The following is a 24,831-nucleotide window of genomic DNA, read 5'->3' as shown; positions in this document are numbered from 1 at the left end:
TAACCCTCCCACCCCACTAGCCACCAACCTGACCGACTTAGCCACCCACCCCACTAGCCACCAGCCTGACCTACACCTCACTAGCCTGACCTACTTACCCACCCACCTCACTAGCCACAGCTTGACCTACTTACCCACTACATTACAGTTGGCTACGCCCATGTAATGGTTCCACCCATTTTCCAGTACACGTCATGGCCACGCCCATTTTACCCCACCCGGCTACTTTTTCATGCCACCCGGCTGAAAAAAATTTCTGGGGAGAACACTGACTCTAATGTGCTGCATGCAGGCTTTGCATTAACATATATCCAGTCTCCATTGCAGTTCGCACACATTTTACCAAATCCATAATGCATGTGTTATGCAACTGACCACTGTGCGTGTGTGCTGCAATAAAGGCTGAACATGAGCTTAAAGGGGTTCTGTGGCTAATGAAGAAAAACAAACTGACCCTTACCTGGGGCTTCTATTGGCCCCCTGCCGCTGTCATGTCCGGCGCTATCCTCCGTTACCCGCCGCCGATCAATTATTCATCTAATCAGGCGAATAATGCTCGCACGCATCTCCGGGAGCTTACTGCGCAGTATGAGGTTTTTTTGTACTGCGCAGTAAGCTCCTGGAGGCGCGGCGGGAGCGAGCACGTGCGCAGCCGCAGTTGTGTGAGACAGCTAAGGGAAGTGGCGGCGGGCAATGGAGGATCGTAGGATGGCGCAGGACATGACAGCTGCAGGGGGCCAATAGAAGCCCCATTAACCTTCCTGGCGGTAAGCCCGAACTGAGTTCGGGCTATGCCGCCGGAAGGCACCGCTCAGGCCCCGCTGGGCCGATTTGCATAATTTTTTTTTGCTGCACGCAGCTAGCACTTTGCTAGCTGCGTGCAGTGCCCGATCGCCGCCGATCCGCCGCAATTCCTCTCGCCGCGGCCGCCCCCCCCCCCCCCCCCCAGACCCCGTGCGCTGCCTGGCCAATCAGTGCCAGGCAGCGCTATGGGGCAGATCGGAGTCCCCTCTGACGTCACGACGTCGGTGACGTCATCCCGCCCGTCGCCATGGCGACGGGGGAAGCCCTCCAGGAGATCCCGTTCTTTGAACGGGATCTCCGGATCTCCGATCGCCGGCGGCGATCGGAGGGGCTGGGGGATGCCGCTGAGCAGCGGCTATCATGTAGCGAGACTTTGTCTCGCTACATGAAGAAAAAAAAAAAAATTTAAAAAAAGATTTGCTGCCCCCTGGCGATTTTTTTGCAAACCGCCAGGAGGGTTAAAGTGTGTGTGTGTGTGTGTGTGTGTGTGTGTGTGTGTGTGTGTGTGGTTTTTTTTTTTTTTTTTTTAATATCTTGATCAGAACAGCAGCAGTAGATCGATGGCCCATAACGTTGCACTGCATCAATTGATCTTACATCATTGCATCTAATATATAGATATCGTTAAAACTTTGATATAATAAACCTCTGGATATAGTAAACTCAGTCCTCAGGTCCCAGTAAATGCGTCTGTATAAATATAGTGTATGACCAATTCTGATATAGTAAACTACTTCTCCTGGTCCCTTGGAGTTTAACATGAAGGGATTCCACTGTATGTATGGGTGGAATCCTTCGTACTGAATCCAATCGGAGAGGAATCGATCATTTTGGAACACCGTCGTGTTGATGGCTAAAATTAAATTGGACAGCTAATCTCAAAGTGTAAATATTAAAAATAAAATGTGTGTGTTGTGCATGCTGATGGCAGTGGACCTTTCTTGTGGAGTCTAGTGGGCTGAACAAATCTCTGCCTCGTTTCTATTATGTTCTGCTGCAGGATGCATCATGAACTTCTGCTCACATGGGTTATAAAGTTAGCGAATATACAAAGGGATTGTGGTTTCGGATTATGTTTAGAGGTTTTGTCCATCTTCTGATAATGGCTGCATAACTGTTCACTTTTTACAGATTTGTGTGGAATGGTCACTGCTGAAACTTTTTTTTTTCTCCCCCTTTACCCCTCTTATAAACTAGACTAACAGGGATGCCAAAAGAAAAATATGATCCACCTGATCCTCGTAGAATTTACACGATCATGTCAGCAGAGGAGGTAGCCAATGGTAAAAAGTCTCACTGGGATGAATTGGAGATTTCTGGTAAGTGATTTCCTCAGTGCACTCTGCTGTAGGGTCAAATGAATGACGTTTTGTGCGTTTGTATAACACTGTCCCTAAGGCCCCCTGCACACTGCATGCGATTCCGTTTTTTTTAATGCGATTCTTATTTTTTTTTTATAGCATGCTGCGTGTTTTTTCTGTTTAGCATTCAGGGAAAATCGGAAATGGTGGTCAAATGGTGCAGCTGAACTCTGACTGGACACCACGCACACACCCTTCAATGTTTTCTTTACTGTGTGAAACAACTGAAAATATGTCATATTCTGGGTTCTTCAAAGTAGCCACCTGTTGATTTAATTACTGCTTTGTGCACTCTTGGCATTCTATTGATGAGCTTCAAGAGGCAGTCACCTGAAATGGTCTTCCAACAGTCTTGAAGGAGTTCTCAGAGATGCTTAGCACTTGTTGGCCGTTTTGCCTTCACTCTGCCGTCCAGCTCACCCCAAACCATCTCTATTGGGTTCAGGTCTGGTGACTGTGGAGGCCTGGTCATCTGGCGCAGCACCTCATTACTCTCCTTCCTGGTCAAATAGACCTTACATAGCCTGGAGGTGTGTTTGGGGTCATTGTCCTGTTTGAAAAATAAATGATGGATTAACTAAACACAAACCGGATGGAATAGCATGCTACTGCAAGATGCTGTGGTAACCATGCTAGTTCAGTATGACTTCAATTTTGAATAAAAAGCATCCTCACACCATCACAGCTCCTCCATGCTTCACGGTGGGAACCAGGCATGTAGAGACCATCCATTCACCTTTTCTGTGTCGCGCAAAGACATGGTGGTTGGAACCAAAAATCTCAAATTTGGACTCCTCAGACCAAAGCACAGTCTTCCACTAGTCTAATGTTCATTCCTTGTGTTCTTTAGCCTAAACAAGTCTCTTCTGCTTATTGCCTGTCCTTAGGCCTTCATGGTAGAATATCTGCTAGGAAACCATTGCTGATGCACGCAGTCTCCTCTTAACAGTATTTCTAGAGATGTCTGCTGCTAGAACTGTTTGTGGCACTGACCTGGTCTCTAATCTGAGCTGCTGTTAACCTGCGATTTCTGAGGCTGGTGACTCGGATGAACTTCTCCTCCGCAGCAGAGGTGACTCTTGGTCTTCCTTTCCTGGGGTGGTCAGCATGTGAGCCAGTTTCTTTGTAGCATTTGATGGTTTTTGAGACTGCACTTGTGGACACTTTCAAAGTTTTCCCAATTTTTTTTCGGACTGGCTGACCTTAATTTCTTAGAGGTATTGCCACCACAAAAATCAAATTTCAACAGCAACTGGTCTGAGTGTATTAAGTGATAAAGATGCTAATCCTGCATTCAAAGCTTGCAAAACTTTTTTCTGCTGTTATGGTTTGTAGTTATCACATACTTAAGGAGCACTGGCCCTAGTACCAAACAGTGTCAAAGAGTTGAATGCTGGGAGTTCTTTTTATCTATAATATATTCCTCCTCTTCCATTTATTTCCCTCCCTAGCTGCTTATCAGAAACGCCCTCTGATTACTTGTGTTTACAAGCAAGGCTGAGGTGACTCAGTGATCAGAAGATAAGACAGTGCAGTTCCTAGTATACACGTCAGTGGGAGTGTCTGAAGACTCTCTGGGAGGAGGGCAGCTAATGAATACACAATGAGCAAGGGGGGGGGGGGGGGGGACGAGGAGAATATGATGTCAGCATTAGCTTGGTAAGATGGCTACTGCCTAGAATAGGATTTTCTGATTTTCCTTTATAAAATTCACAGGTATAATTACGTGGATAGCACAATGCATCTGTTATGTAAGTAGGAGTAGTGTTTATCTACTTATATGTTATTTCTGGGTTAGCATGGGTGTCGCTTGATGGCTACTCATTTTTTCTTAGCAGCTTTTTTTTCCCCCCTTGCCATAATACAAATTCTAACAGTCTATTCAGTAGGACTATCAGCTGTGTATCCACCTGACTTCTCCACAACGCAACTGATGGTCCCAACCCCATAAGGCAAGAAATCCCACTTATTAAGCCTGACAGGGCACACCAGTGAAGTGAAAACCATTTCGGGCGACTACCTCTTTAAGCTCATCAAGAGAATGGAGAGTGTGCAAAGCAGTAATCAAAGCAAAAGGTGGCTACTTTGAAGAACCTAGAATATGACATATTTTCAGTTGTTTCCCACTTTTTGGTTATGTACCATACTTCCACATGTTAATTCATAGTTTGGATGCCTTCAGTGTGACTCTACAATGTTCATAGTCATGAAAATAAAGAAATGAGGTGTCCTAACTTTTGGTCTGTACTGTATGTGTATGTATTATATATGCTTCTCATATTCTATATGCTTTTCAGATCCCTTTAGACTACCCAGGGGTATGATTATTCTAGGATTTGAGGGTTTAAAAGCGGTGCAATTTTTTTCACACGCTTTTACACCTTAAAAGCGGAAGGGGGGGGGGGGTGGAATCATCATACTGCAGTAAGATCTGCGGCAGCCCCTGCACAGACCCTCCTCCTTGGGATCAGGCTCTGCAATTCTCACACTATCCTCCGGGTGGAGCTGTATCCCTATAGATAGATCAGTCTGTCGTAATGACTATTTCAACCAAGGGATCCAGAGCCTCCAAGGACCAGAAGAATGGCTGCCAGCATCTGGATCCCAGTGGAGGTGAGTAAAGCTGGCCATACACTGGCCCGTTTCGACAGCAGATTCGATCACTGGGATCAAATCTGCTGCCAATCGCTCGTGCTAAACGCACCCGCCGATCCGTTTTTCTCCTCCCGAAATCGGATCGGTCCATCGATCGCGCCGTGCGGGAAATTACCGTCGATCGATGGTGGGCAACCTAATTTACCATGTGATATAGAGAGAGGTGTGTGTGTGTGTGTGTGTGTGTGTGTGTGTGTGTGTGTGTGTAATATATGTGTGTGTGTGTAATATATGTGTGTGTGTGTGTGTGTGTGTGTGTAATATATATATGTGTGTGTGTGTAATATATATATGTGTGTGTGTAATATATATATGTGTGTGTGTGTGTGTGTGTAATATATGTGTGTGTGTAATATATGTATATGTATATGTATATGTATATGTGTGTATGTATATGTATGTGTATATGTATGTATATATGTATATATGTATATATATATGTGTGTGTGTGTGTGTGTGTGTGTGTATATATAATTTTTTTTTTTTGTTGAAATTCTTCTACCTTAAAACTGACTAAACCGTCTTCTTTAGGTCGAGTTCGCAGTCTAAGTACATCGCTCTGGACACTGACTCACCTTACTGTGCTGCACCTCAGCGATAACAACCTCTCCCGTATCCCACCCGATATTGCCAAGCTCCATAATCTGGTTTATTTGGACCTTTCCTCCAATAAGCTCAGAAGTTTACCAGCAGAGCTAGGGAACGTTGTGTCTCTCAGGTAAGTTGGGAAACCCCTTTGTGTGTGTGTGTGGCTTTTGTATTGTATGTAGTAGAGACCCCTTTGTTTATGGCCATTAGGGTTTTTCTTTTTTTTTTCCAGGTGAATCACTGTTCTGGAGAACGCCTACCAAAAATCGCACATTTCCTCTTCCAAAATTGCATTAGAATAAATGTTAATAGGATGGCTTTATGCGTTTGGTGAAGGAAATAAAAACATGCAGCATAATGCATACTGCAATTTCTCATTTACAAGCGGTTTCTCTTTAAGACAACATACATATTCTACTTTACCGAAAGATGGTGTTTGGGGGGGGGGGGGGGGAGAGATAAGTTAAAGCACAACTGATGAAAAATATGGAGGCGGACCTATTTCCTTTTTTAATACAAGTCCATTGCCTGGCAGCCCTGGTGATCTGATTGGCTGCAGTAGTGTCTGAGCCAAAATGGGCTCTATTCACAAAACTTCTCATAAATGACCTGACTTTTCCAGATTCACTTAGCTAAATGTAATGTTTGACTAGATTGTGACATGTTTTGATAGAATTTAGATTTAAAGGGACCTTAAACACTTGCCTACCGCGCGTCGGCAAAGTGGCAGCTGCAGGACCAGCGACGCAGGCTAATTAATCAGGAGCTTCCTGTCAATTCACGGCAGGGGGCTCCGTGAATAGCCTGCAGGCCGCCGATCGCGGCTCGCAGGCTAAATGTAAACACAAGCGGAAATAATCCGCTTTGTTTACATTGTACGGCGCTGCTGTGCAGCAGCGCCGTAAGGCAGATCGGCAATCAGCGGCCGGGGATCGCCGCCATGTGACAGGGGACAGCCTGTCACTGGCTGCACAGGACGGATAGCATCCTGTGCAGCCCAGATCACCAGGGAGGAGAGGGAGGGGGTGGAATCTCGCCGCGGAGGGGGGCTTTGAGGTGCCCCCCCCCCCCCGCAACACCCATCAGGCAGGAGCGATCAGACCCCCCCCCCCCCCCAGCACATCATCCCCCTAGTGGGGAAAAAAGGGTGGCGATCTAGTCGCTCTGCCTGCACCCTGATCTCTGCTGGGGACTGCACAGCCCACCCAGCACAGATCAGCTAAAACAGCGCTGGTCCTTAAGGGGGGGTAAAGGGTGGGTCCTCAAGTGGTTAAACTGAAGATACGGATGTTTCCTTTTAACATACCGGTTGCCTGACTCCTGCTGATCCAGTGTCTCTTAGGCCCAGTTCACATCTGCTTTTTGAGCCGAATGGATCAGGTGAGTGGATCCGGTCTCCGCTTCATCGGATCCGGATGGCACTGTGCACACTGTCAAATGGAAAGTGAAAACTGATGTGATCAACGATCATTTGGATCAGTTTTAACTCAGTTTACCAGCAAATACATACCTAATGCTCCTTTGCAGCCAGCGGTAGAGGCTTCCTCTTCTTCCGCTGTGACTACACAGCGCGTCATGTGACTAGTCACATGACACGCTGTGTAGTCGAGTATACATTACTTGTTACTTAATACATTAGCAAGACTAACTGTGTAGGTTTAACCACTTCCGGATTCTCGGTGCGTATATGTACGCCCCTGAATCCTGAAGTGTATTCCATGGAAACGGCCGCTCGTATGAGCGGCCGTTCCATGTCAGTTCACTGAGGGTGTCTCTGAACACCCTGCGAGCCGATCGGCGGCTCGCAGGGTAAATGTAAACACACGGGGAAGATCTTCCCCGGTGTTTACATGTATACGGCGCTGCTGCGCAGCAGCGCCGTAGAGGAGATCGGGGATCGCCGGCATCTGATAGGCTAAAGCCTATCCCATCAGGCGCAGGACGGAAATCCGTCCTGCGCCGCTCACAGGGGGAGGGAGAGGGAGGGAAGGGGAAGGAGGCCAGGAAGCGCTGCGGAGGGGGGCTTTGAAGAGCCCCCCCCCCCGCAAGCGCAAGCAGCCGGCGGCGATCAGACCCCCCCCAGCAGGACATTCACCCCTAGTGGGGGAAAAAAGGGGGGGGAAGTCTGATTGGCCTGGCTGCAACCTGATCTGTGCTGTGGGCTGGAGAGCCAACGCAGCACAGATTAGCACAAAATTTCATGGTATAGAAGTGGTTAGCGTACAATAGAATTGTTTACATTAAAGCAGAATGAAACCCAGCATTTCTTCTTTGCGCTAAAAGATTTACAGCATATTAAATGCTACCAATTTTTTGTTTTTACTAGAACAGCATTCAATTAGTTAAACACAGGACGTTCACGTTCCCTGCAGAGAAAGCTGGACGCATCCACACTGGAGATAATGTTATCTTGTGTTTACATTCCACACTTGATACAATTTAAGTAAATACTTCTCTGAAAGTGCAGACACTCCTGAACAGTTACACTCAAAGCATTTCTGCTCAAAATTCAAGATGAATAAACCAGTTATGAATAAAATGCAATGTCCGCTCACAGAGCAAAAAAACTGTACTTTGGGAACATGTAATTTCGAAATGAATAATACTTGGGCACAAAAGCAAATCTGATAACCGTATGGCATATAAAAAGTAGGAAAACAAGTTTTTGATTATGTCAGGGTTTTATACTGCTTTAAGGCTTCTCTCCCACTAAGACGCTGCGTTAGATGACACGTTAAGGTCGCATAACGTGCCCCTAACGCAACGCCTGGTGGTGTTGGAGCAGGACGCTACCAACGCGTTAAAGGCAGCTCTTGGTGTGCCTGCTCTGTCGGATGCACTGCGGAGACCACATGAGCGGAGTTCTCCATCACGTGGTCTCGCCAGCCAATCAGCGGCCGCTCCTGGAAGTAAACACTGCCAGTGCAGTGAATATAGAAGTAGCCATGTGCCTGAATACGTAGCCGCCTCTCCGCCCACAAAATTTAAAAAAACACCTATACTGAGCATGTGCAAACAGTCTAACGCGGCTTGAGCCGCTAGAACGCACAGTATGCTGCACTTAAAACTAACGTGCAACGTTACTGTGTAACGCAACGTGGGCACTGTGAACAGCCTATTTATTTTTTTCCCCAATTGCTGTGCGGTGGGGTGCGTTACAGGCTGCTCTAACGTGTGCCTGTAACGTCCCACTGTGAAAGCAGCCTAAGGCTGTACAATGTATGAAAGTGGATAAATTGAGTTAAAAAAAAAATAAAAAAAATTCACTACTTTCCTTTTTAAAATGCATGGAAAATGAAGTGTTTAGTATAATCAAATATCAGCCACAAAAAAAGCCTAATTTTTACCAGGAAAAACAATATATAGATCATTTAGTTGCGATAATTGATAAAGTTGTAGCCAATTATTAGCCAGTAATCCGATATGAGCTGAACTGTGAAAATGTCTAGGATAGGTAAGTGGTTAAATTACCACTATTCTGAAGGGGATTCCTGCCCTACCTGGATACCTAGAGGTCAAATGTCTAAGGCCACATACAGACATCAGACCATAGTCTTTAGAAAATGAAAGATCACAGACCAATCTTACCACCCTTCATGTAGTATAAGAGCCATACTCTACACAGTCTTTTCTATGGAGCTGAACTCCCCATCAGAAAAAAATCTTTGCAAGATGCTGAACACACAGATCCTGTACAGACACAAAAGATCAGTATCTGCAAAAGATCTGTTCCTGCCAGAAATCCATTCCTGCAAATTGCAATGATAGTCTATGAGATCTGCAGATCATCATACACACATGATTTAACTGACATTCATCTGCAGATCCGCAGATCTGAAAATCCATCCTGGTGGATCTGATCTGCAGATGAATGTCAGTTAAATCATGTGTGTATGATGATCTGCAGATCTCATAGACTATCATTGCAATTTGCAGGAATGGATTTCTGGCAGGAACAGATCTTTTGCAGATACTGATCTTTTGTGTCTGTACAGGATCTGTGTGTTCAGCATCTTGCAAAGATTTTTTTTCTGATGGGGAGTTCAGCTCCATAGAAAAGACTGTGTAGAGTATGGCTCTTATACTACAGGAAGGGTGGTAAGATTGGTCTGTGATCTTTCATTTTCCAAAGACTATGGTCTGATGTCTGTATGTGGCCTAAGTGTTGTGGTGGTGGTTTTTTTGTGTTCAACATTCTTTCTTTCCTTTACAGGGAATTGCTTTTAAATAACAATCTGTTACGGGTTTTACCTTATGAACTGGGGCGACTGTTCAGGCTTCAGACACTGGGGTTAAAAGGTGAGTTTGTAATGTGTGCATTACAAACATCTTAAATTGCAACTGCGTTTAACCAGCCCTGTCCAGTATTTAGTTATAGCAGTGTGCGTGCGTGTGTGTGTGTGTTTATTTTTTTTTTTTTTTTTTTTTATATTTTCTTGCCATTTGCCTTAAAACTGTACGGCCTAGTGCACACCAAAAACCGCTAGCAGATTTTGAAACTTTCTTTTCTGTAGCGTTTCAGCTAGCATTTTGCGGTTTTGTGAAGCGTTTTTGGTGTCGTAGATTTCGTGTATTGTTACAGTAAAGCTGTTACTGAACAGCTACTGTAACAAAAACGCCTGGCAAACTATTCTGAAGTGCCGTTTTTCAGAGCGGTTTGCGTTTTTCCTATACTTTGAGGCAGAATTGCCTCCGCAATCCAAAATCTGCAGCAGCCCTGGAGTATGCGTTTCTGCAAAACGCCTCCCGCTCTGGTGTGCACCAGCCCATTGAAATACATTACCCAAGCATATCCGCAACCACAAGCGGATCGCAAAATGCAGCCGAACCGCTCTGGTGTGCACGAGGCCTACAAGTGTCTTTTCAATCCTCTGAACTAATTCAACTGCAGACCGTTAACGTGCTTGCATAGAATCATGTGGTTGCATTTTTCTATGTAAATAAGTACTACTCCAAGAAAAAGCATGGCAAACCTTTTTGTCTGATGGCAACTAGAAGCATGAGATGTGTGGCTGAATGATCCTAACCATAAACCTTTATGTTTTTGTTTTTTTCCTTCTTTCTCCTCAACCTTTCTTTAGGCAATCCTTTATCACAGGACATACTCGGTTTGTACCAGGAGCCAGATGGGATCCGAAAGCTACTGAACTACATGCTTGACAATCTAGCAGGTACTTTATCTCACTATTTTACTAGATTTCAGTTTTCAAACTATTGAAGTGGGTCTTCTCTGTGTATATTTTTGTACTGTAGGTGCTAAACTAGGTCATCCAGTTTAGTGCCACGTGTTGGGGAGACTTTCCGAATCTTTAATGAGAAACATTACGCTCTTGTTTGGCTTGTGTGGGTTTTTTTTGTTTTTTTTTCCACATTCAGCTTAAAAAAAAATTTGAACTAGACACAAACCTTGTCCATGATTTAACGTGGACCTGAATTTGTGCACAGGGCACAAGGAAAACAGATTACTCAACTGTTTGTGTATAGAGTGAAGAGCCTGTGTAATTCCCCCTCAGCTACAAGTAATCATAATTGTATTTTGAGCTCTGATGTGTCAGTACAGGAATCTCTGCAGCCTCAGCTAGTTTGTAAACAAAGGATGTTAACCCTTTGTCTGTGTCCATGAAAGCAGGAACAAGACACACTGCAGATTTATTGCCTGAGTTCTGTGGAATGCAACAAATGATCTTCTGTAAAGGTGGTTGTGCTGTTGCTTATCTTTTAGAGCAGAGAGAAAGTTCTGTATTCAGGTCCACTTTAATTTCAGTTATTTGTAGCCTCAAGTATGTCTTGAAAGTCATTTATTTTTTTATTTTTTTATGTAGAGGTAGTGTATTCAGGTATCAAGGCTAGTATAGTCATGCTGCCATTCTCTACCCAATCATCAAGCCTGCTGGCCTAGTCTTCACTTATACTGTAATCTTCTGGTACAGTGTAGTGAGGCAATGTGACCGCCCACATTAGCTAATGTGGAGGGCAGAGTGACCAAATGGCATGGAACTGCAAACTGAATTTACATTTTGTTTCAAGGCCTGTTTTTATGTAGATGTATCAGTTATTAAAGGATGTTGGTGTACACAAAAAAGCCTCAGCTTGATGGCCACATGACTATGGTATGGTAGATCCCCCTCTGAGGGGACAGTTGGTAATGAAACTACACGCAATAAAGCACTGCAGATTTTAAATACAAAATTGTAAAAATATTTTTTTTACATAGTGCAGATATCAAGTGTGGTTCCTGAAAACCCAATTTTTGTTTGCATCCATTTGAAGGTGTACAAACAGGATCTACAAACCTTGCAGCTGCTAAGTTGTATGTAAATTGCATGCAAATTCTGAGTGGATTCACATTGTGCGCTTTGTGTTAATTGCTACGAATGCTGCGCATTATAACATACACACATCAGGTCCAAGCCTGCATCCAGAGAGTTGGCATGCTATCTCTTACAATTTAGCTATGGCTTTGCCCATAGACTTATATGAGCAATGATTTCACATGCAGAATGGCAACAGTGGCCCAGTGCACACCAAAAACCTCTAGCAGATCTGCAAAACGCTAGAGGTTTTTGAAGCAGATTTGAGTGATTCTAGGCATGTTTAGAGGTTTTCTAAACATGCCTAGCGTTTATTTGGAGCATTTTTGTGTAGCAGATTACAAATATTGTTACAGTAAAGCTGTTATTGAACAGCTTCTGTAACAACGCCTGGAAACACCGCTCTGATCTAGCGTTTTCAGAGAGGTTTTCCACTTTCCTGTACTTTAACATTAAGGCAGAAACGTCTCAGAAATCTAAATGCTGCAGTCCCGAGTTTACGTTTTCGGAAAAAACGAGCTGCTCTGGTGTGCACCATCCCATTCACTTTCATTAGCCAAGCAGTTTTCCACCTGCAAGCGTTTTTTAAAAACTCTTCAGAACCCCTCAGGTGTGCACCAGCCCTGTAAAAGCCTTTACGGAGGCTGCTCATTTGTTTTTTGTTTTTTTTTTTGTTTTGGTACTTTGATTTTACATTTTTATGATCACCTTGCCATAGTTGTATTTACACCTCTCTTCCTCATGTATTACAGTTCATCCAGAACAGCTTCCACATAGGCCGTGGATTACTTTAAAAGAACGAGACCAAATTCTCCCCTCAGGTATGACTCTCTAGATTTTGAATTGAGCAAAGTAGTTTGGGGTAAAAGAGGGAAAAGTTAGAGAATGCATTATTTCTCAGTTTTTACCAATTCCAGTTTAAGAATAAAAAGTGCTACAGTAGATGGAAACCATGCCACCAGTATCGCCAGATGTGTCCCCTGTGTTTTCCACTCCACAGTATAGGTAAATGTGCCCCCAGGAATACTGTCCCTCTCTATAGCAAGATGTGTCCTCTGGATCAACATTCCCCTATTATAGCCAGACATGCGCCCAGAATTAGTGCTGCCCTCCCCATTATAGCCAGATGTGTCCCCAGTATTGGGTTATTCTTAAACCCCCCCCCCCCCCCCAAAGTAACCAGATGTGCCACCATTATTAGTTTCCCAGATCTTCCCCAGTGAAGATTCAAACGTCCTTGTGGCTTTGAAGTCACAGAGGATGTACATGTACTGCAGTGGTGGGAAAAGTGGATAATGTTCAGTTGCTATGAACTGACCTTTCACAGCAATGCTAGTGTCCGAGGTGTTGAGGTTGGATGGTCAGTGAAATGCAAATTGTTCCACCATAAAGAATTGTGCAAATTCCGGAGTAAAAACATTTTTATGCGGTATAAAATGGACCAATCAAATTCTGCCAGAATGTGATACATTTTCAAGCCATGTAAATTTGCATAAAGATCTGCATACTCTTGAATCAATTCTGAATGATCTGCATCTCATTGACCATCACTAGTGTTAAGTGCTCAGGCTAACTTCTGTAGCAGATCCTTATTTTCTGCTACTAGCTGCAGGTACTAAGATGCAAAGGGCCTGATTCATACTGCCATGTGCCCGGCAGCGCACAGCAATATTATCAGTATGAACTTTGGCAAAGTACAGCGCATTGCACAATAAGCATGGCCCCTCAGTACATGGGTAGTAAGAGTGTGTTGGTATGTTAAAGCAGGGCTTTTCAGAAATTGTACCACTTTCATCGCATGAAAATTTTGAAGTACCACCAGCGTTTTTACCAGGGCTGTGGAGTTGGAGTCGGGCAATTTTAGGTGCCTGGAGTCGGGAAAAAATGCACCGACTCCTAATGAATTTGCAACTGTAATTAAAATAGAAAATATGATAAAATGTTCTATTTCTCAGATAATAGTCATTAAAAATAATGTATATATACAGTAATAGCTGTGCTTAGTCCACAAAAATGAAATAAACCAATCAAAATTAGTTACTTGTGCTGCTTCATTAAAGCAGTCCCCGTATTTTTAAGGTCAGATATACATATCTGATTGTGACTGTATATATGATGTGTACACAGGAATCATATATATATATATATATATATATATATATATATATATATATATATATATATATATATATATATATATATATATATATATATATATATATATATATATATATATATATATATATATATATATATATATATATATATATATATATATATATATATATATATATATATATATATATATATATATATATATATATATATATATACACACACTAAATAACGTCTATGCTGTAAGAATAAAGCCTGATGTGTAGCCGTGTCACTAATAGAGATAGTCAATGAGATGGAAATAATTCTGCATTGATGCTGATTTATGCAAATGTATGCACACCCTTTGCTGATGAAATCAAATAATTTGATATGTAGTTAAAATTTGGTTTGGTGACTACAAATTAAAGGGTACCTGAGACGGATAAAAAGTAGTTTTATACATACCTGGGGCTTCCTCCAGCCCCCTTCAGGCTAATCAGTCCCTCGCTGTCCTCCACCACCCGGATCTTCTGCTATGAGTCCTGGTAATTCAGCCAGTCAGCGCTGTCCGGCCGCATGCCGCTCCCACACCAAGGAACATTCTGCACCTGCGCAATAGTGCTGCACAGTTGTAGTATGCTCCTGGCGGCGGAGTGTGTGCATGCGCACTACGCCCGGCTGGCTCAAGTACCTGGACTCATAGCAGAAGATCCAGGTGGCGGAGGAGGACAGCGAGGGACTGATTATCCTGAAGGCGGCTGGAGGAAGCCCCAGGTATGTATAAAACTTTAATTTCATCTGTCTCAGGTTTACTTTTACACAGTAGTACTATACTCTACATACAGTATGCACTCTCCACAGAGCTGCATGGAATCCACTGAGAATGTTGTGCACATTGAACACAGAGGTGTTGTCTATCACCCATAAACCTTATTCAGATTGCGCATGAAGAATGTGTAATAGAGGAAGAATCTCCTCATTCCCCTGCATAGTACCTGCACATCACTCTTGCATGCACCCACACTTACATTGCCTAGGGCCTGATAGATGTTCTTTGTTCCGGTCTGTACCTTTTACAAGTACTCTTACCAAGGACTAGTTTAAAGGTGGCCATACACTGGTCGATGTGCCATTAGATCGACCAGCTGACAGATCCCTATCTGATCGAATCTGATCAGAGAGGGATCGTATGGCTGCCTTTACTGCAAACAGATTGTGAATCGATTTCAGCCTGAAACCGATTCACCATCTGCTGAGCTGCTCCTGCCGCCTGTCCAACCCCCGATGCCCCCCCACCCCGTATACATTACCTGAGGCTGGCTCCCGGGCATCTTCTCCGCATTGCACGGCTCTGTTCCGGCTCCATTACGGCGCTCCTGTGTTACTCCGTGACCAGGAAGTTCAAATAGAGCGCCCTCTATTTGAACTTCCTGGTCACGGCAGTGACCCAGGAAGCGCCGGGATGGATGGAGCCGGAACAGAGCCGTGCAGCACGGAGAAGACGCCCGGGAGCCAGCCTCAGGTAATGTATACTTGATCGGATCGGCCGCCGCTAGCGACGCGCACTTTACCCGCGGGCAATCGAGGGTAATTTCCCGCACGGCGCGATCGACGGACCGATCCGATTTCGGGAGGAAATCGGATCGGCGGCTGCATTTACCGCGAACGATTGGCAGCAGATTCGATCCCAGGATCGAATCTGCTGTCGAAACGGCCGGGAATCGAGCCAGTGTATGGCCTGCTTTAGTCTAAAGGGAATAAATATAGTAGTCTACATATCCTTCTCACTTCAGTTGTCTTGTAAAATTCCTAAGCGTTGGCAGTTAAGAGACGAATTTCATGTTAAATACTTTTAATCAACAAAATTGTAATATGCAAATTAGAGGAGTCGGAGTCGGTGGAATCCTAAACTGAGGAGTCGGTGGATTTTTGGACAGACTCCACAGCCCTGGTTTTTACAAGATGTCAACTCAATAAAAAAAATTATAAAGTGTGCACACTTATTATTATTGTATTTATAACGTACCAACATATTACGTAGTGCTGCCCCAGTGCATAGGTGCAAAATTGCCCCAGCGCATAGGTAGCTCACCTGGCTCTTCAGACCTCTAGATCAGCACCGCGACCATCAGACCTGCAGATCAGCATGGGACCCAAGCCGCACCCAGCAGCCGCGCAAATCTCTTAGAATTCAGGACGTGACTTCACTCCACATCTGAATTGTGAGACGTAACGGTGTTCTGCTCGGGTCCCATGCTGATCTGTAGATCTGACTGAGGGAGGGCAGGCAGGCTGTGGAGAGGTGCCCCCCCCCCTCACCTGGGCAGCCGCAAAGAACCACTGTTTGAAAATCCCTGTTAAAGTGTACCTGAGATGGTGTAAAAGGAAATAAAATACATACCTGGGGCTTCCTCTAGCCCCCTCCAGGCTGATTGGTCTCTTGCTGTCCTTTTGCGCTACCCTGGATCCTCCAATTTGCCCTGTAAAATCCTCCAGTCGGCGCTGCCCTGTCTCGGCCGCACGCATGCAACATGCCCCGGAGGACTTTCCGGGGTAAATTGCAGATGATCTAGGCACGCAGAAGGACGGCTATAGACCAATCAAACTGGAGGAAGCCTCAGGTATGTATAATTTCAGTTACACCATCTCGAATTTAACTTGTGTATTACCATAGCAATGCAGCATTACCTTTGTACTATGGGTCACGCATATTGCTTAATCTGCTTTTGGTACCGGTAATATTGCCATATGTTGCTTGCACATGGCAATATTACCAGCGGTATGTGTAATGTCCTAAATCTTTAGTCTGTGATTGCCCATGGTAAAAATCTATCTTCTCCCTGATTTATATTCTGAAATTAATCTCTGGTGTTTACGGAGAGTTCAATGCACAAAGGTAGATAACAGATTTTTATTTTTTCCAACTGCCAATACAGCTGGCATCTCAGATGCAGCTTATCTGTCTTCACTAGCATGCACTTCTTGGTTCAATATAGATTTGTGTTGGAATGGTTTGATCCTCCATAGTACCTACAACTATTTTTTTTTTTTTTTTTTTATTTGTAAGAAACACCTTAGCATTTGCACCTTATGCAATGTATTTGTAATGACAATAATATTGGACTTTTATTTCCTACAGGAGCTGCTAAGTAACCAGCATTTTGAATATGCACCAGAATCTTAGCACTGTGTATTTATTCCTTGCCAAAGTCTACAATTTTTCTGTCAGACTTGCCAAGATTTTTATATAGGGCCCCTTCTCAGAGTATGTTGGGCTTGGATCATAGTGCGGCGCAATGTGGCAAAGTCACACCATGCTGTAGTCTTGTGGTACGACCATACAGTGCAATGAAAGTATGCCTCCCTTCCACTGTAAGAACACATGTTGCCCGGTTAACGCATAGTATGCTGTTACAGCCGGAACCCACCACACTTTGTGAAAACTTCATAGGAATAAAATTGCATTGTGATGGTGTCCTTAAAAGGACCCAGAGGTGTGAAACATAAGCTGCCTTATTTAGATCCTTTTAAACAATACCAGTTGCCTGGCAGTCCTACTTATCTTTCTGGTCCAGTAGGGTCTAAATCAGGACTTTTCAACCCTGTCTTCAAGTACCACCAACAGTGCATGTTTTGTGGAAATCCAGAGGTAGTTAATAAGCTCTGCTGAGAAACTAATTATCTCACCTGTGTATGTTTGTGGCTTTCTGCAAAACATGTACTGTTGTTGGGCCTTGAGGACAGGGTTGCAAAGCTCTGGTCTAAATCACACACACCTGGAAAAAAACATGCAGCTCATCTTGTTAGACATCTGATCTGCTTGTTCAGGGTCTATGGCTTAAAGTTGATCCGAGATGAACTTTTACTCATTTCATAATTGTGTTCCTTTCCTATTGTTTATAGGGCATTCCTCAAGCCAAATACTGTTTTCATACTCTAATTCCCTATAAACTAAACAAGCCTCGCCCAGTTTTTCAGAGAGCCTTGGCAATAGCAAGGGCTCATGGGAGCTCAGTCTGGGCAGGAGGAGGGGGAGGTATTACTAGCCAGAGATTTCAGAGGGGAGGAGGAGGAGGAGGGATATAGGTTGTTTGTTTTTTGTTTTTTTTTTACACAGATGTAGATAAGCTTGCCTGTTTGTAATGTTTACAAACATGGCTGCTGTTATAGTATCACAGGAAGAAATAATCATATTCTATTGAAGATGTTTGCAGCTAGATTTGCTGTGTAAACTATCTAAACTTTAGATAAGAGATATGTGTGTGTGTTATAGATGGTTTTTTTTTTTGTTTTTTTTTTCCCCCATCTTTGATCCACTTTAACCTCCCTGGTGGTATGATTTCCATTTTTTTTTTCTTTCTTTTTGTTTGTTTTTGTTAATGTTTCAGACCCTAAAATCAGGAATAAGTCCTGCCGCCAGAGTCTCTGCAGCAGCCCCTGCTCTCACTCACCTCCCTGGGCTCCAGCGCTGCAATTTTATTCTGTCCTCCGGGTGGCGCTGTAACTCTGTAGTGAGATCATTAAATTATGCACTGCTGCACTCTCCACAACCATCAGATATGATCCACCTCAGTTTTTTCAGGTGGGTCATGTGCTTTACAATCTCAAAGCCTTTGCATCTACTTCCTTGTTCTGCAAATACAATGGATCTCCACATAGGGTAATTATGACAAAAAACATCCGTGCTCCACCAATGCCCTTGTGCACACACTTAGTGCTGAGTCACACTATCCGTGATGATCACTTTAAGGGCCCATTCACAATTGATCACTGCAGCGCGTTTAGCGCTTCTGTAGCACTGGAACGCGATCGCCGGGAAATCGCCTGAAAATGGTGCAGGCGAAGCGTTTGCGTTTCACGATTAGCGTAAATCGCCCAAGTAGGAACGGGCCCATAGGGTTTAATTACACTAGCACTTTCAAAAGCGCTAGTGTTTGAGTGTTTTGCCAAAATCGCCGCCAAAACGCTCAAGTGTGAATGGGGCCCTAACTGCTCACCAGATCAAGCCCACCTCTTGGCTTGCAGGTGGATACAACGCTTTGTGGAATAACTGACTTGCTTCAGATTCTTCAAACTATTTGTAATTTTTAATTCACTTTTTACTCAGTAGAACATAAAATCAACATAGCGTAAAACTTTATAAATGGCTGCCTCTAAGCGCATAAGGAATTACACTTATGCGTCCTGATGTTTCAAGGCATAACTGTAAAATCCACTACGATGCCCATCCGGCTCCGTTGCAGCGTCCCGCTCTGTCCCTCTTAACGACCGGTGGTAAACTGCTTGTAAGCATTAATGTAAACCGGCCCAAAGGATGTGTACACACCTGATTTTACCGCAGCCATATAGTATGAGAACTTGCCTACCCAATCTGTTCTAAGTATTCAAAAACTGTTGGTCTTAGTACTACATGGAAGTGGTATTGGCCAATGAATTTGTCTGCTTTACATAGTTTTGGCTTTAGAATGCTAATCACAGGGCTGTAGAGTCGGTACAAAAATCACCCAACTTTGACTCCTCAGTTTATGAAACCACTGACTCCAACTCTGACCGCATGCATGCATGCATACATAAATACATAGCTAGCCACAATCCCTGACAACCTTGAAATCCTCAGCATAAAAGCAAATGTGGAATTGTGCTGTCTAGCTTTTTATTTATTTTTTTTATTTTCCCCTGTAAAATCTGTAGATGGCATAGTGTTTAACATATTGCATGAATCCTTGCTTGTTGGAACAGTGTGAAACCAGTAGATGGAGCTATACTCTTCTGTAATCCAGCTCCTATATCCCTTGTTTCTGATGGCATGGTGTAAAGTGGTACTTAGAATGCAGTGCATACTTTTCTGGCTGCTCAGTCTGTAAGTTTGACACTTATGTACAGTATTAAAGGGTTGTGGTTTGTTTTTTTTTGTTTTTGTTTTTCCCTGCACTACCACACCCATATTACAATGGAGCTTGTGCTTTAGCAACTTAAAAAACACAGCTTTAGGGCATATGTTCAGACTGTGTATCCCTTTGTGTCTATCTTAGCTAATAGTATTTTATAATATAACTTGAGTGCTTAAACCTGATACAAGTAGCAGTATTTCATTCTTCACAAACCACCTGGGAGAATTCCACCTTTTTACTTGATAGGATCTATCCACACTATACATAATCCATAAATAGCTTGATAAATGGTGGCTTGGGTCTTGGCAAAGCAGAAGATGTTCATGGATGGGTAATACAAACATCACTGTCCAATGTAACCAGTCACTGCATTAATATGGGATGGGCACAGTGGTGCACAGCAGTAGCAAATATTGAAGTTCAAAGTTTCCTTATATTTATTGCACTTAGAGGCAGCAGCTAGAACTCAACACCTGAGGGCTGGTAGCAGATGTGTATGTATGAGGACTTCAGGACCAGCTGGCTCCTAGTGCTGTATTCACATTTGCAGACTTTGGCTACACATTATGTGGCACTCCCACCTCTAGGAGATGCTCGTGGTGTTGACCTTTTTAACACTTTCTGTATAGCAGCACTCTAATAAAGACAGTTTTTTTTTTTACTAAACATGGCATAGAGCTTAAAGTAAGTTACTTAGAACAGGGCCCACCAACCGTGTAGGTTTTGTGGAAATCCACAAAAGTGGATAATTATCTCTACTGAGACACTAATTGGTCCACCTGTGGCTATGTGCAGTTTCCTCCAGGACATGTACTGTTGGTGGGCTTTGAGGACAGAGTTGGGAAGCACTGACTTGGGCCTCTTTCAGACAGGCAGCTGTTAGCTGCTATCCTGCAGGAGCTGGTTCATGCCCAGTACCGGTGCTGCGCAGACTGTGTGATTCAGACACTACTGATCCCAGACAGATCAGCAGGACAGGCAGGCAACTAATATAGTGTTTAAAAGGAAACCAATATGGTCACCACTATATCACTCTCAGTTCAGGCGTACTTTAAATATTGCCTTTTTGATTTAATCTGTATCTCCTCTCCATCATGACCATGGTAAAGTGTCCTGTTAACCTGACTTTGTAAATTCTGTATATGAATGTAGCATGCTGGTCGCAAACTCGTGTAATTTTTCATTTCCATAATTTTTTTATTTATTTTTTTGGTCCCCCTAGTTACCTTCACAGTAATGTGCTACAATGTGCTTTGTGATAAGTATGCTACTCGGCAGCTCTATGGCTACTGCCCTTCTTGGGCTTTAAACTGGGAGTACCGGAAGAAGGGGATCATGGATGAGATAGCAAGCTGTGATGCTGATATAATTAGCCTACAGGTAAATGAGCCTATACTGTACACAAGTTGGCATTGCAACAATGTTTCATCAGTAAATGTGCTTTCTCATTTCTGTGTAGGAGTTGCATCGCAAAGTCTCTCAGTATAGGAGCACTTTTTTTCAGTTCCGTTAAAGAGGAACTTTCGCGAAAATCTTAATTTAAAACTCATACAAATAAGTACATTTCTTCCAGAGTAAAATGAGCCATAAATTACTTTTCTACTATGTTGCTGTCACAGTAAGTATTAGAAATCTGACATTACCTACAGGTCTTGGGCTAGTCCATCTCTCCATAGGGGATTCTCAGCATGGCCTTTATTCTTTATAAAGACACTCCCTGATAAAGTTAGACACACGCCAGCCTCCCTGTTCGCAACTGCCATTCACTAAGTGCTTTTAAAAATAAACACTGAACCCCTCCTATGAGAAGATGGGCTAGTCCAAAATCTGTCGGTAATGTCAGAATTCTACTACTTACTGTAAGTGACAGCAACATAGGAGAAAAGGAATTTATGGCTTATTTTACTCTGGCAGAAACATACTACTTATTTGTACAGTATATGTTTATACGGTATGTATTTAACATTTTAGGATTTTCGACGGGTCCTTTAAAGTGAACCTTAAGGCTACTTACATACCAGGACGTTGCGTTTAGGGGACGTTATAGGGCACATAACGTGCCCCTAACGCAATGCCTGGTGGTGTTGGAGCAGGGCTCAACCAAGAGCCGCGGTACAAGCAGCTCTTGGTGCGCCTGCTCTGTCGGAGGCACTGCGGAGACTACGTGAGCGGAGCTCTCCGCATCACGTGGTCCCACCAGCCAATCCGCGGCCGCTCCAGGATGTAAACACTGCAAGAGCAGTGAATAATAAGTAGCCATGTGCCTGGCTACGTAGCGGCCTCTCCCCGCCTCCTCTCCGCTCATTAAATGAGAAAAAAAAACCCCTGAGCATGTGCAAACCGTCTAACGCGGCTTAGCCGCGTGTAAAGTGCTGCATGCAGTACGTTATGTAGACTTGCTGCGTTACAATGTAACGCAACGTGGGCACTGTGAACAGCCCATTGATTTTTCATTGCTGTGCGTTGCAGGCTGCTCTAACGTGCGCCTGTAACGTCCCACTGTGAAAGCAGCCTAAGTCAGGAAAAAAAAGTTTTACTCACCTGGGGCTTCTACCAGCCCCCTGCAGCAGTCCTGTGTCCTCGCAGCCACTCACTAATCCTCTGGCCCCCCGCGGCCAGCTAGTTTCGTTTTTGCCGACAGGACTGGCCACGCGTAGCTTTTTCCGCATTCCCAACTAATTAGCGCTATTGCAAAAATACGCGTTGCCGCATTACGAACGCATAGATATGTGGCTACACGTTGCGGCCCGCAATAGTGCTAATTGCAGTTGGGAATGCGGAAAAAGCTACGCCCGGCCAGTCCTGTCGGGCCTGTCTGCAAAAAAGAAACTAGCTGGCAGCGGGGGACCAGAGGATTAGTGAGTGGGTGCGAGGGCACAGGACTGCTGCAGGGGGCTGGTAGCAGCCCCAGGTGAGTAAAACTTTATAATGGTGACAGGACTACTACAGTCTTCAATAAACCTAGAACAGATTTTCTTATGAGATAAAGGCCACAGAAACAATTACACTAATTTCCTACTGCCACAAGGAATGTGGTGTGGTGATGTTACCCGTGCGTTGCATAAAATCAATGGAAAGTATGCTTCACTGCTTCACTGCAGCAATTTAACATGTTTTGCAGTCATACACTGCATGCATTGCATTACCATGCCTTACTCAGTTTTACTGCAACACACCCACCACACTGCAATGCACCACCTAAGCAACGTTTTGTTAGAGCGGCTGTTATGCTGCACCACTCTGAACTTGGCCAAATTCAAGCTTTTTGTGGCAAGTATTTGTGCTTGCTGCTTAAATGAGACAATCCTTTCTAGTAAAACTAGCACTGTAGTGATAGCTGGAAGCAGGACAGGCAGAGAGAAGATAAAATGGTCAATCTACTCAAGGTGCTTGAAGATTTCAGTCTACAGCTGTAGCTACAATTACTCAACGCTTGGTGTGCAATAAAGCTTATATAAAGACATTGGGAAGGAGAGAGGAAGTTGCACTCTAAGCAAGAAAAGCTGCAGCACAGGGAAGAGGTGGGTTGGAAGGAATCAGTTGATCTGCTCCTTGCTGAAAATGGAACGCCTGTTCTACTGGCCAGAAAGGGCTAGGGGAACAAAGTATTATCCAGCAGCCAGGTATGTTGAATGTTTGTTACAGAAGTATAGATTTACGAGAACACATTGGGAGGAAAAAAACACAATGGGATATGATACAAAATTGTATTTAGCAAGGCACAAACTAAGGCTTTAAGCAGTGCGATTTGGCTTTCAATGACTTTATATAAAATCTAATATTAGCATTTATATTATTAAATTTGTCATTCCTTTCTTGTAGGAAGTTGAAACCGAGCAATACTACGCCCTCTTTCTGCCAGCATTAAAGGAACGTGGATATGATGGCTTCTTTTCTCCAAAGTCACGTGCCAAAATAATGTCTGAACAAGAGAAAAAGCACGTGGACGGCTGTGCAATATTTTTTAGAACAGAAAAGTAAGTGTGGTGTTGTATTTAAAGGGAACTTGAAGTTAGAGGAATACAAATGCTACCCCCTCCAATTCCTTAGTTTTTTCCCGAGGTGAACATCTTAATTTAGCTTTACTTACCTGGGGCTTCTTCCAATCCCTAGAAGTCATTTAGATCCCTTGCTGCAGCTCCGGTCCTCAGTGTCCCGCTGGGTGCCTGTAAAGATTGCCAGTGGGTTACTTATGCGTGCGTCCATCTCTTGCGCAAGCACATTAGATGACCCACTGGTGTGTCCGCAATCTTTACAGGCAGCCAGTGAGAAACCGAGGACCAGAAGTGCGGCAAGGGACCCGAAGAAGCCCCAGGTAAAATAAGATGTTCGCCTCCGGAGTCTTTTAAAAGTGTACCCGAGGTGATATGTGACATGGGATAAACGTGCATGTTCAATGCAACACATTAATAACCAGGCTGTTTTACTTTTTGCTGCCCGAAATAGTAGGGTTTTTTTTTTTTTTTTTTAAGTGACAGCTTTTGTCTTGTGGGGAATATAGTAAACATCATTGATAAGCAAATAACAGCCATAAAATACATGAACTATTGACCTTTTTCGGACTCTGGGACACTTGATAGGTTGCCACTGATTAGAGACAGTAAAACGTTCAACATACTTTGTAAATGTTTTAAAGAAAACCCTGGGATACTTAGTCATTTTTAGGAGTAGGAGATAAATAGAACTTTTACACATTGCATAATTGTGTTCCTTTCCTATTGTTTATAAGGGCATTCCTCAAGCCAAATACATTTTTTTGTTTTTGTTGTTTTAACTCTAATTCCCTATAAACCAAGCCACGCCCACAGGTTTTCAGAGAGCCAAGGCTCTCTCAGACAGATTTAAGGGCTCATGGTAGCTCAGTCTGGGCAGGAGGAGGGGGAGGTATTACTAGCCAGAGGTTTCAGAGGGGAGGAGGGGGGGGGGGATTGGTTTTTTTTGCTCAAGATGCAGATAAGCCTGCCTCTGTGTAATGTTTATAAACATGTCTGCTGTCATTGTATCACAGGAAGAAATGATCATATTCTATTAAAGCTGTTTGCAGCTAGATTTGCTGTGTAAACTATCTAAACTTTAGATAAGATATATAGACAAGTTACTTGCTATAGTTAGTTTTTCATCTCT

At 43.6% G+C, this 24,831-nt stretch overlaps 1 protein-coding gene across 1 annotated transcript in view; it reads left to right on the top strand.

Annotated features, from left to right (window-relative positions):
- CNOT6L (CCR4-NOT transcription complex subunit 6 like) overlaps positions 1-24,831 on the top strand; it is a 75,384-nt gene that overhangs the window by 37,155 nt on the left and 13,398 nt on the right. Inside the window, exons 2-8 of the mRNA XM_068233558.1 lie at positions 2,002-2,123; positions 5,352-5,538; positions 9,622-9,707; positions 10,490-10,579; positions 12,472-12,540; positions 20,930-21,087; positions 23,530-23,684. Of these exons, the coding sequence (XP_068089659.1) occupies positions 2,012-2,123; positions 5,352-5,538; positions 9,622-9,707; positions 10,490-10,579; positions 12,472-12,540; positions 20,930-21,087; positions 23,530-23,684 (857 nt within the window). The 5' untranslated portion in view covers positions 2,002-2,011. The remainder of the gene's footprint in view (positions 1-2,001; positions 2,124-5,351; positions 5,539-9,621; positions 9,708-10,489; positions 10,580-12,471; positions 12,541-20,929; positions 21,088-23,529; positions 23,685-24,831) is intronic.

The sequence above is a fragment of the Hyperolius riggenbachi genome, chromosome 1 (genome assembly GCF_040937935.1).
Source record: "Hyperolius riggenbachi isolate aHypRig1 chromosome 1, aHypRig1.pri, whole genome shotgun sequence".
Lineage (NCBI taxonomy): Eukaryota > Metazoa > Chordata > Amphibia > Anura > Hyperoliidae > Hyperolius > Hyperolius riggenbachi.
This window is presented reverse-complemented; position numbering and strand designations above follow the sequence as displayed.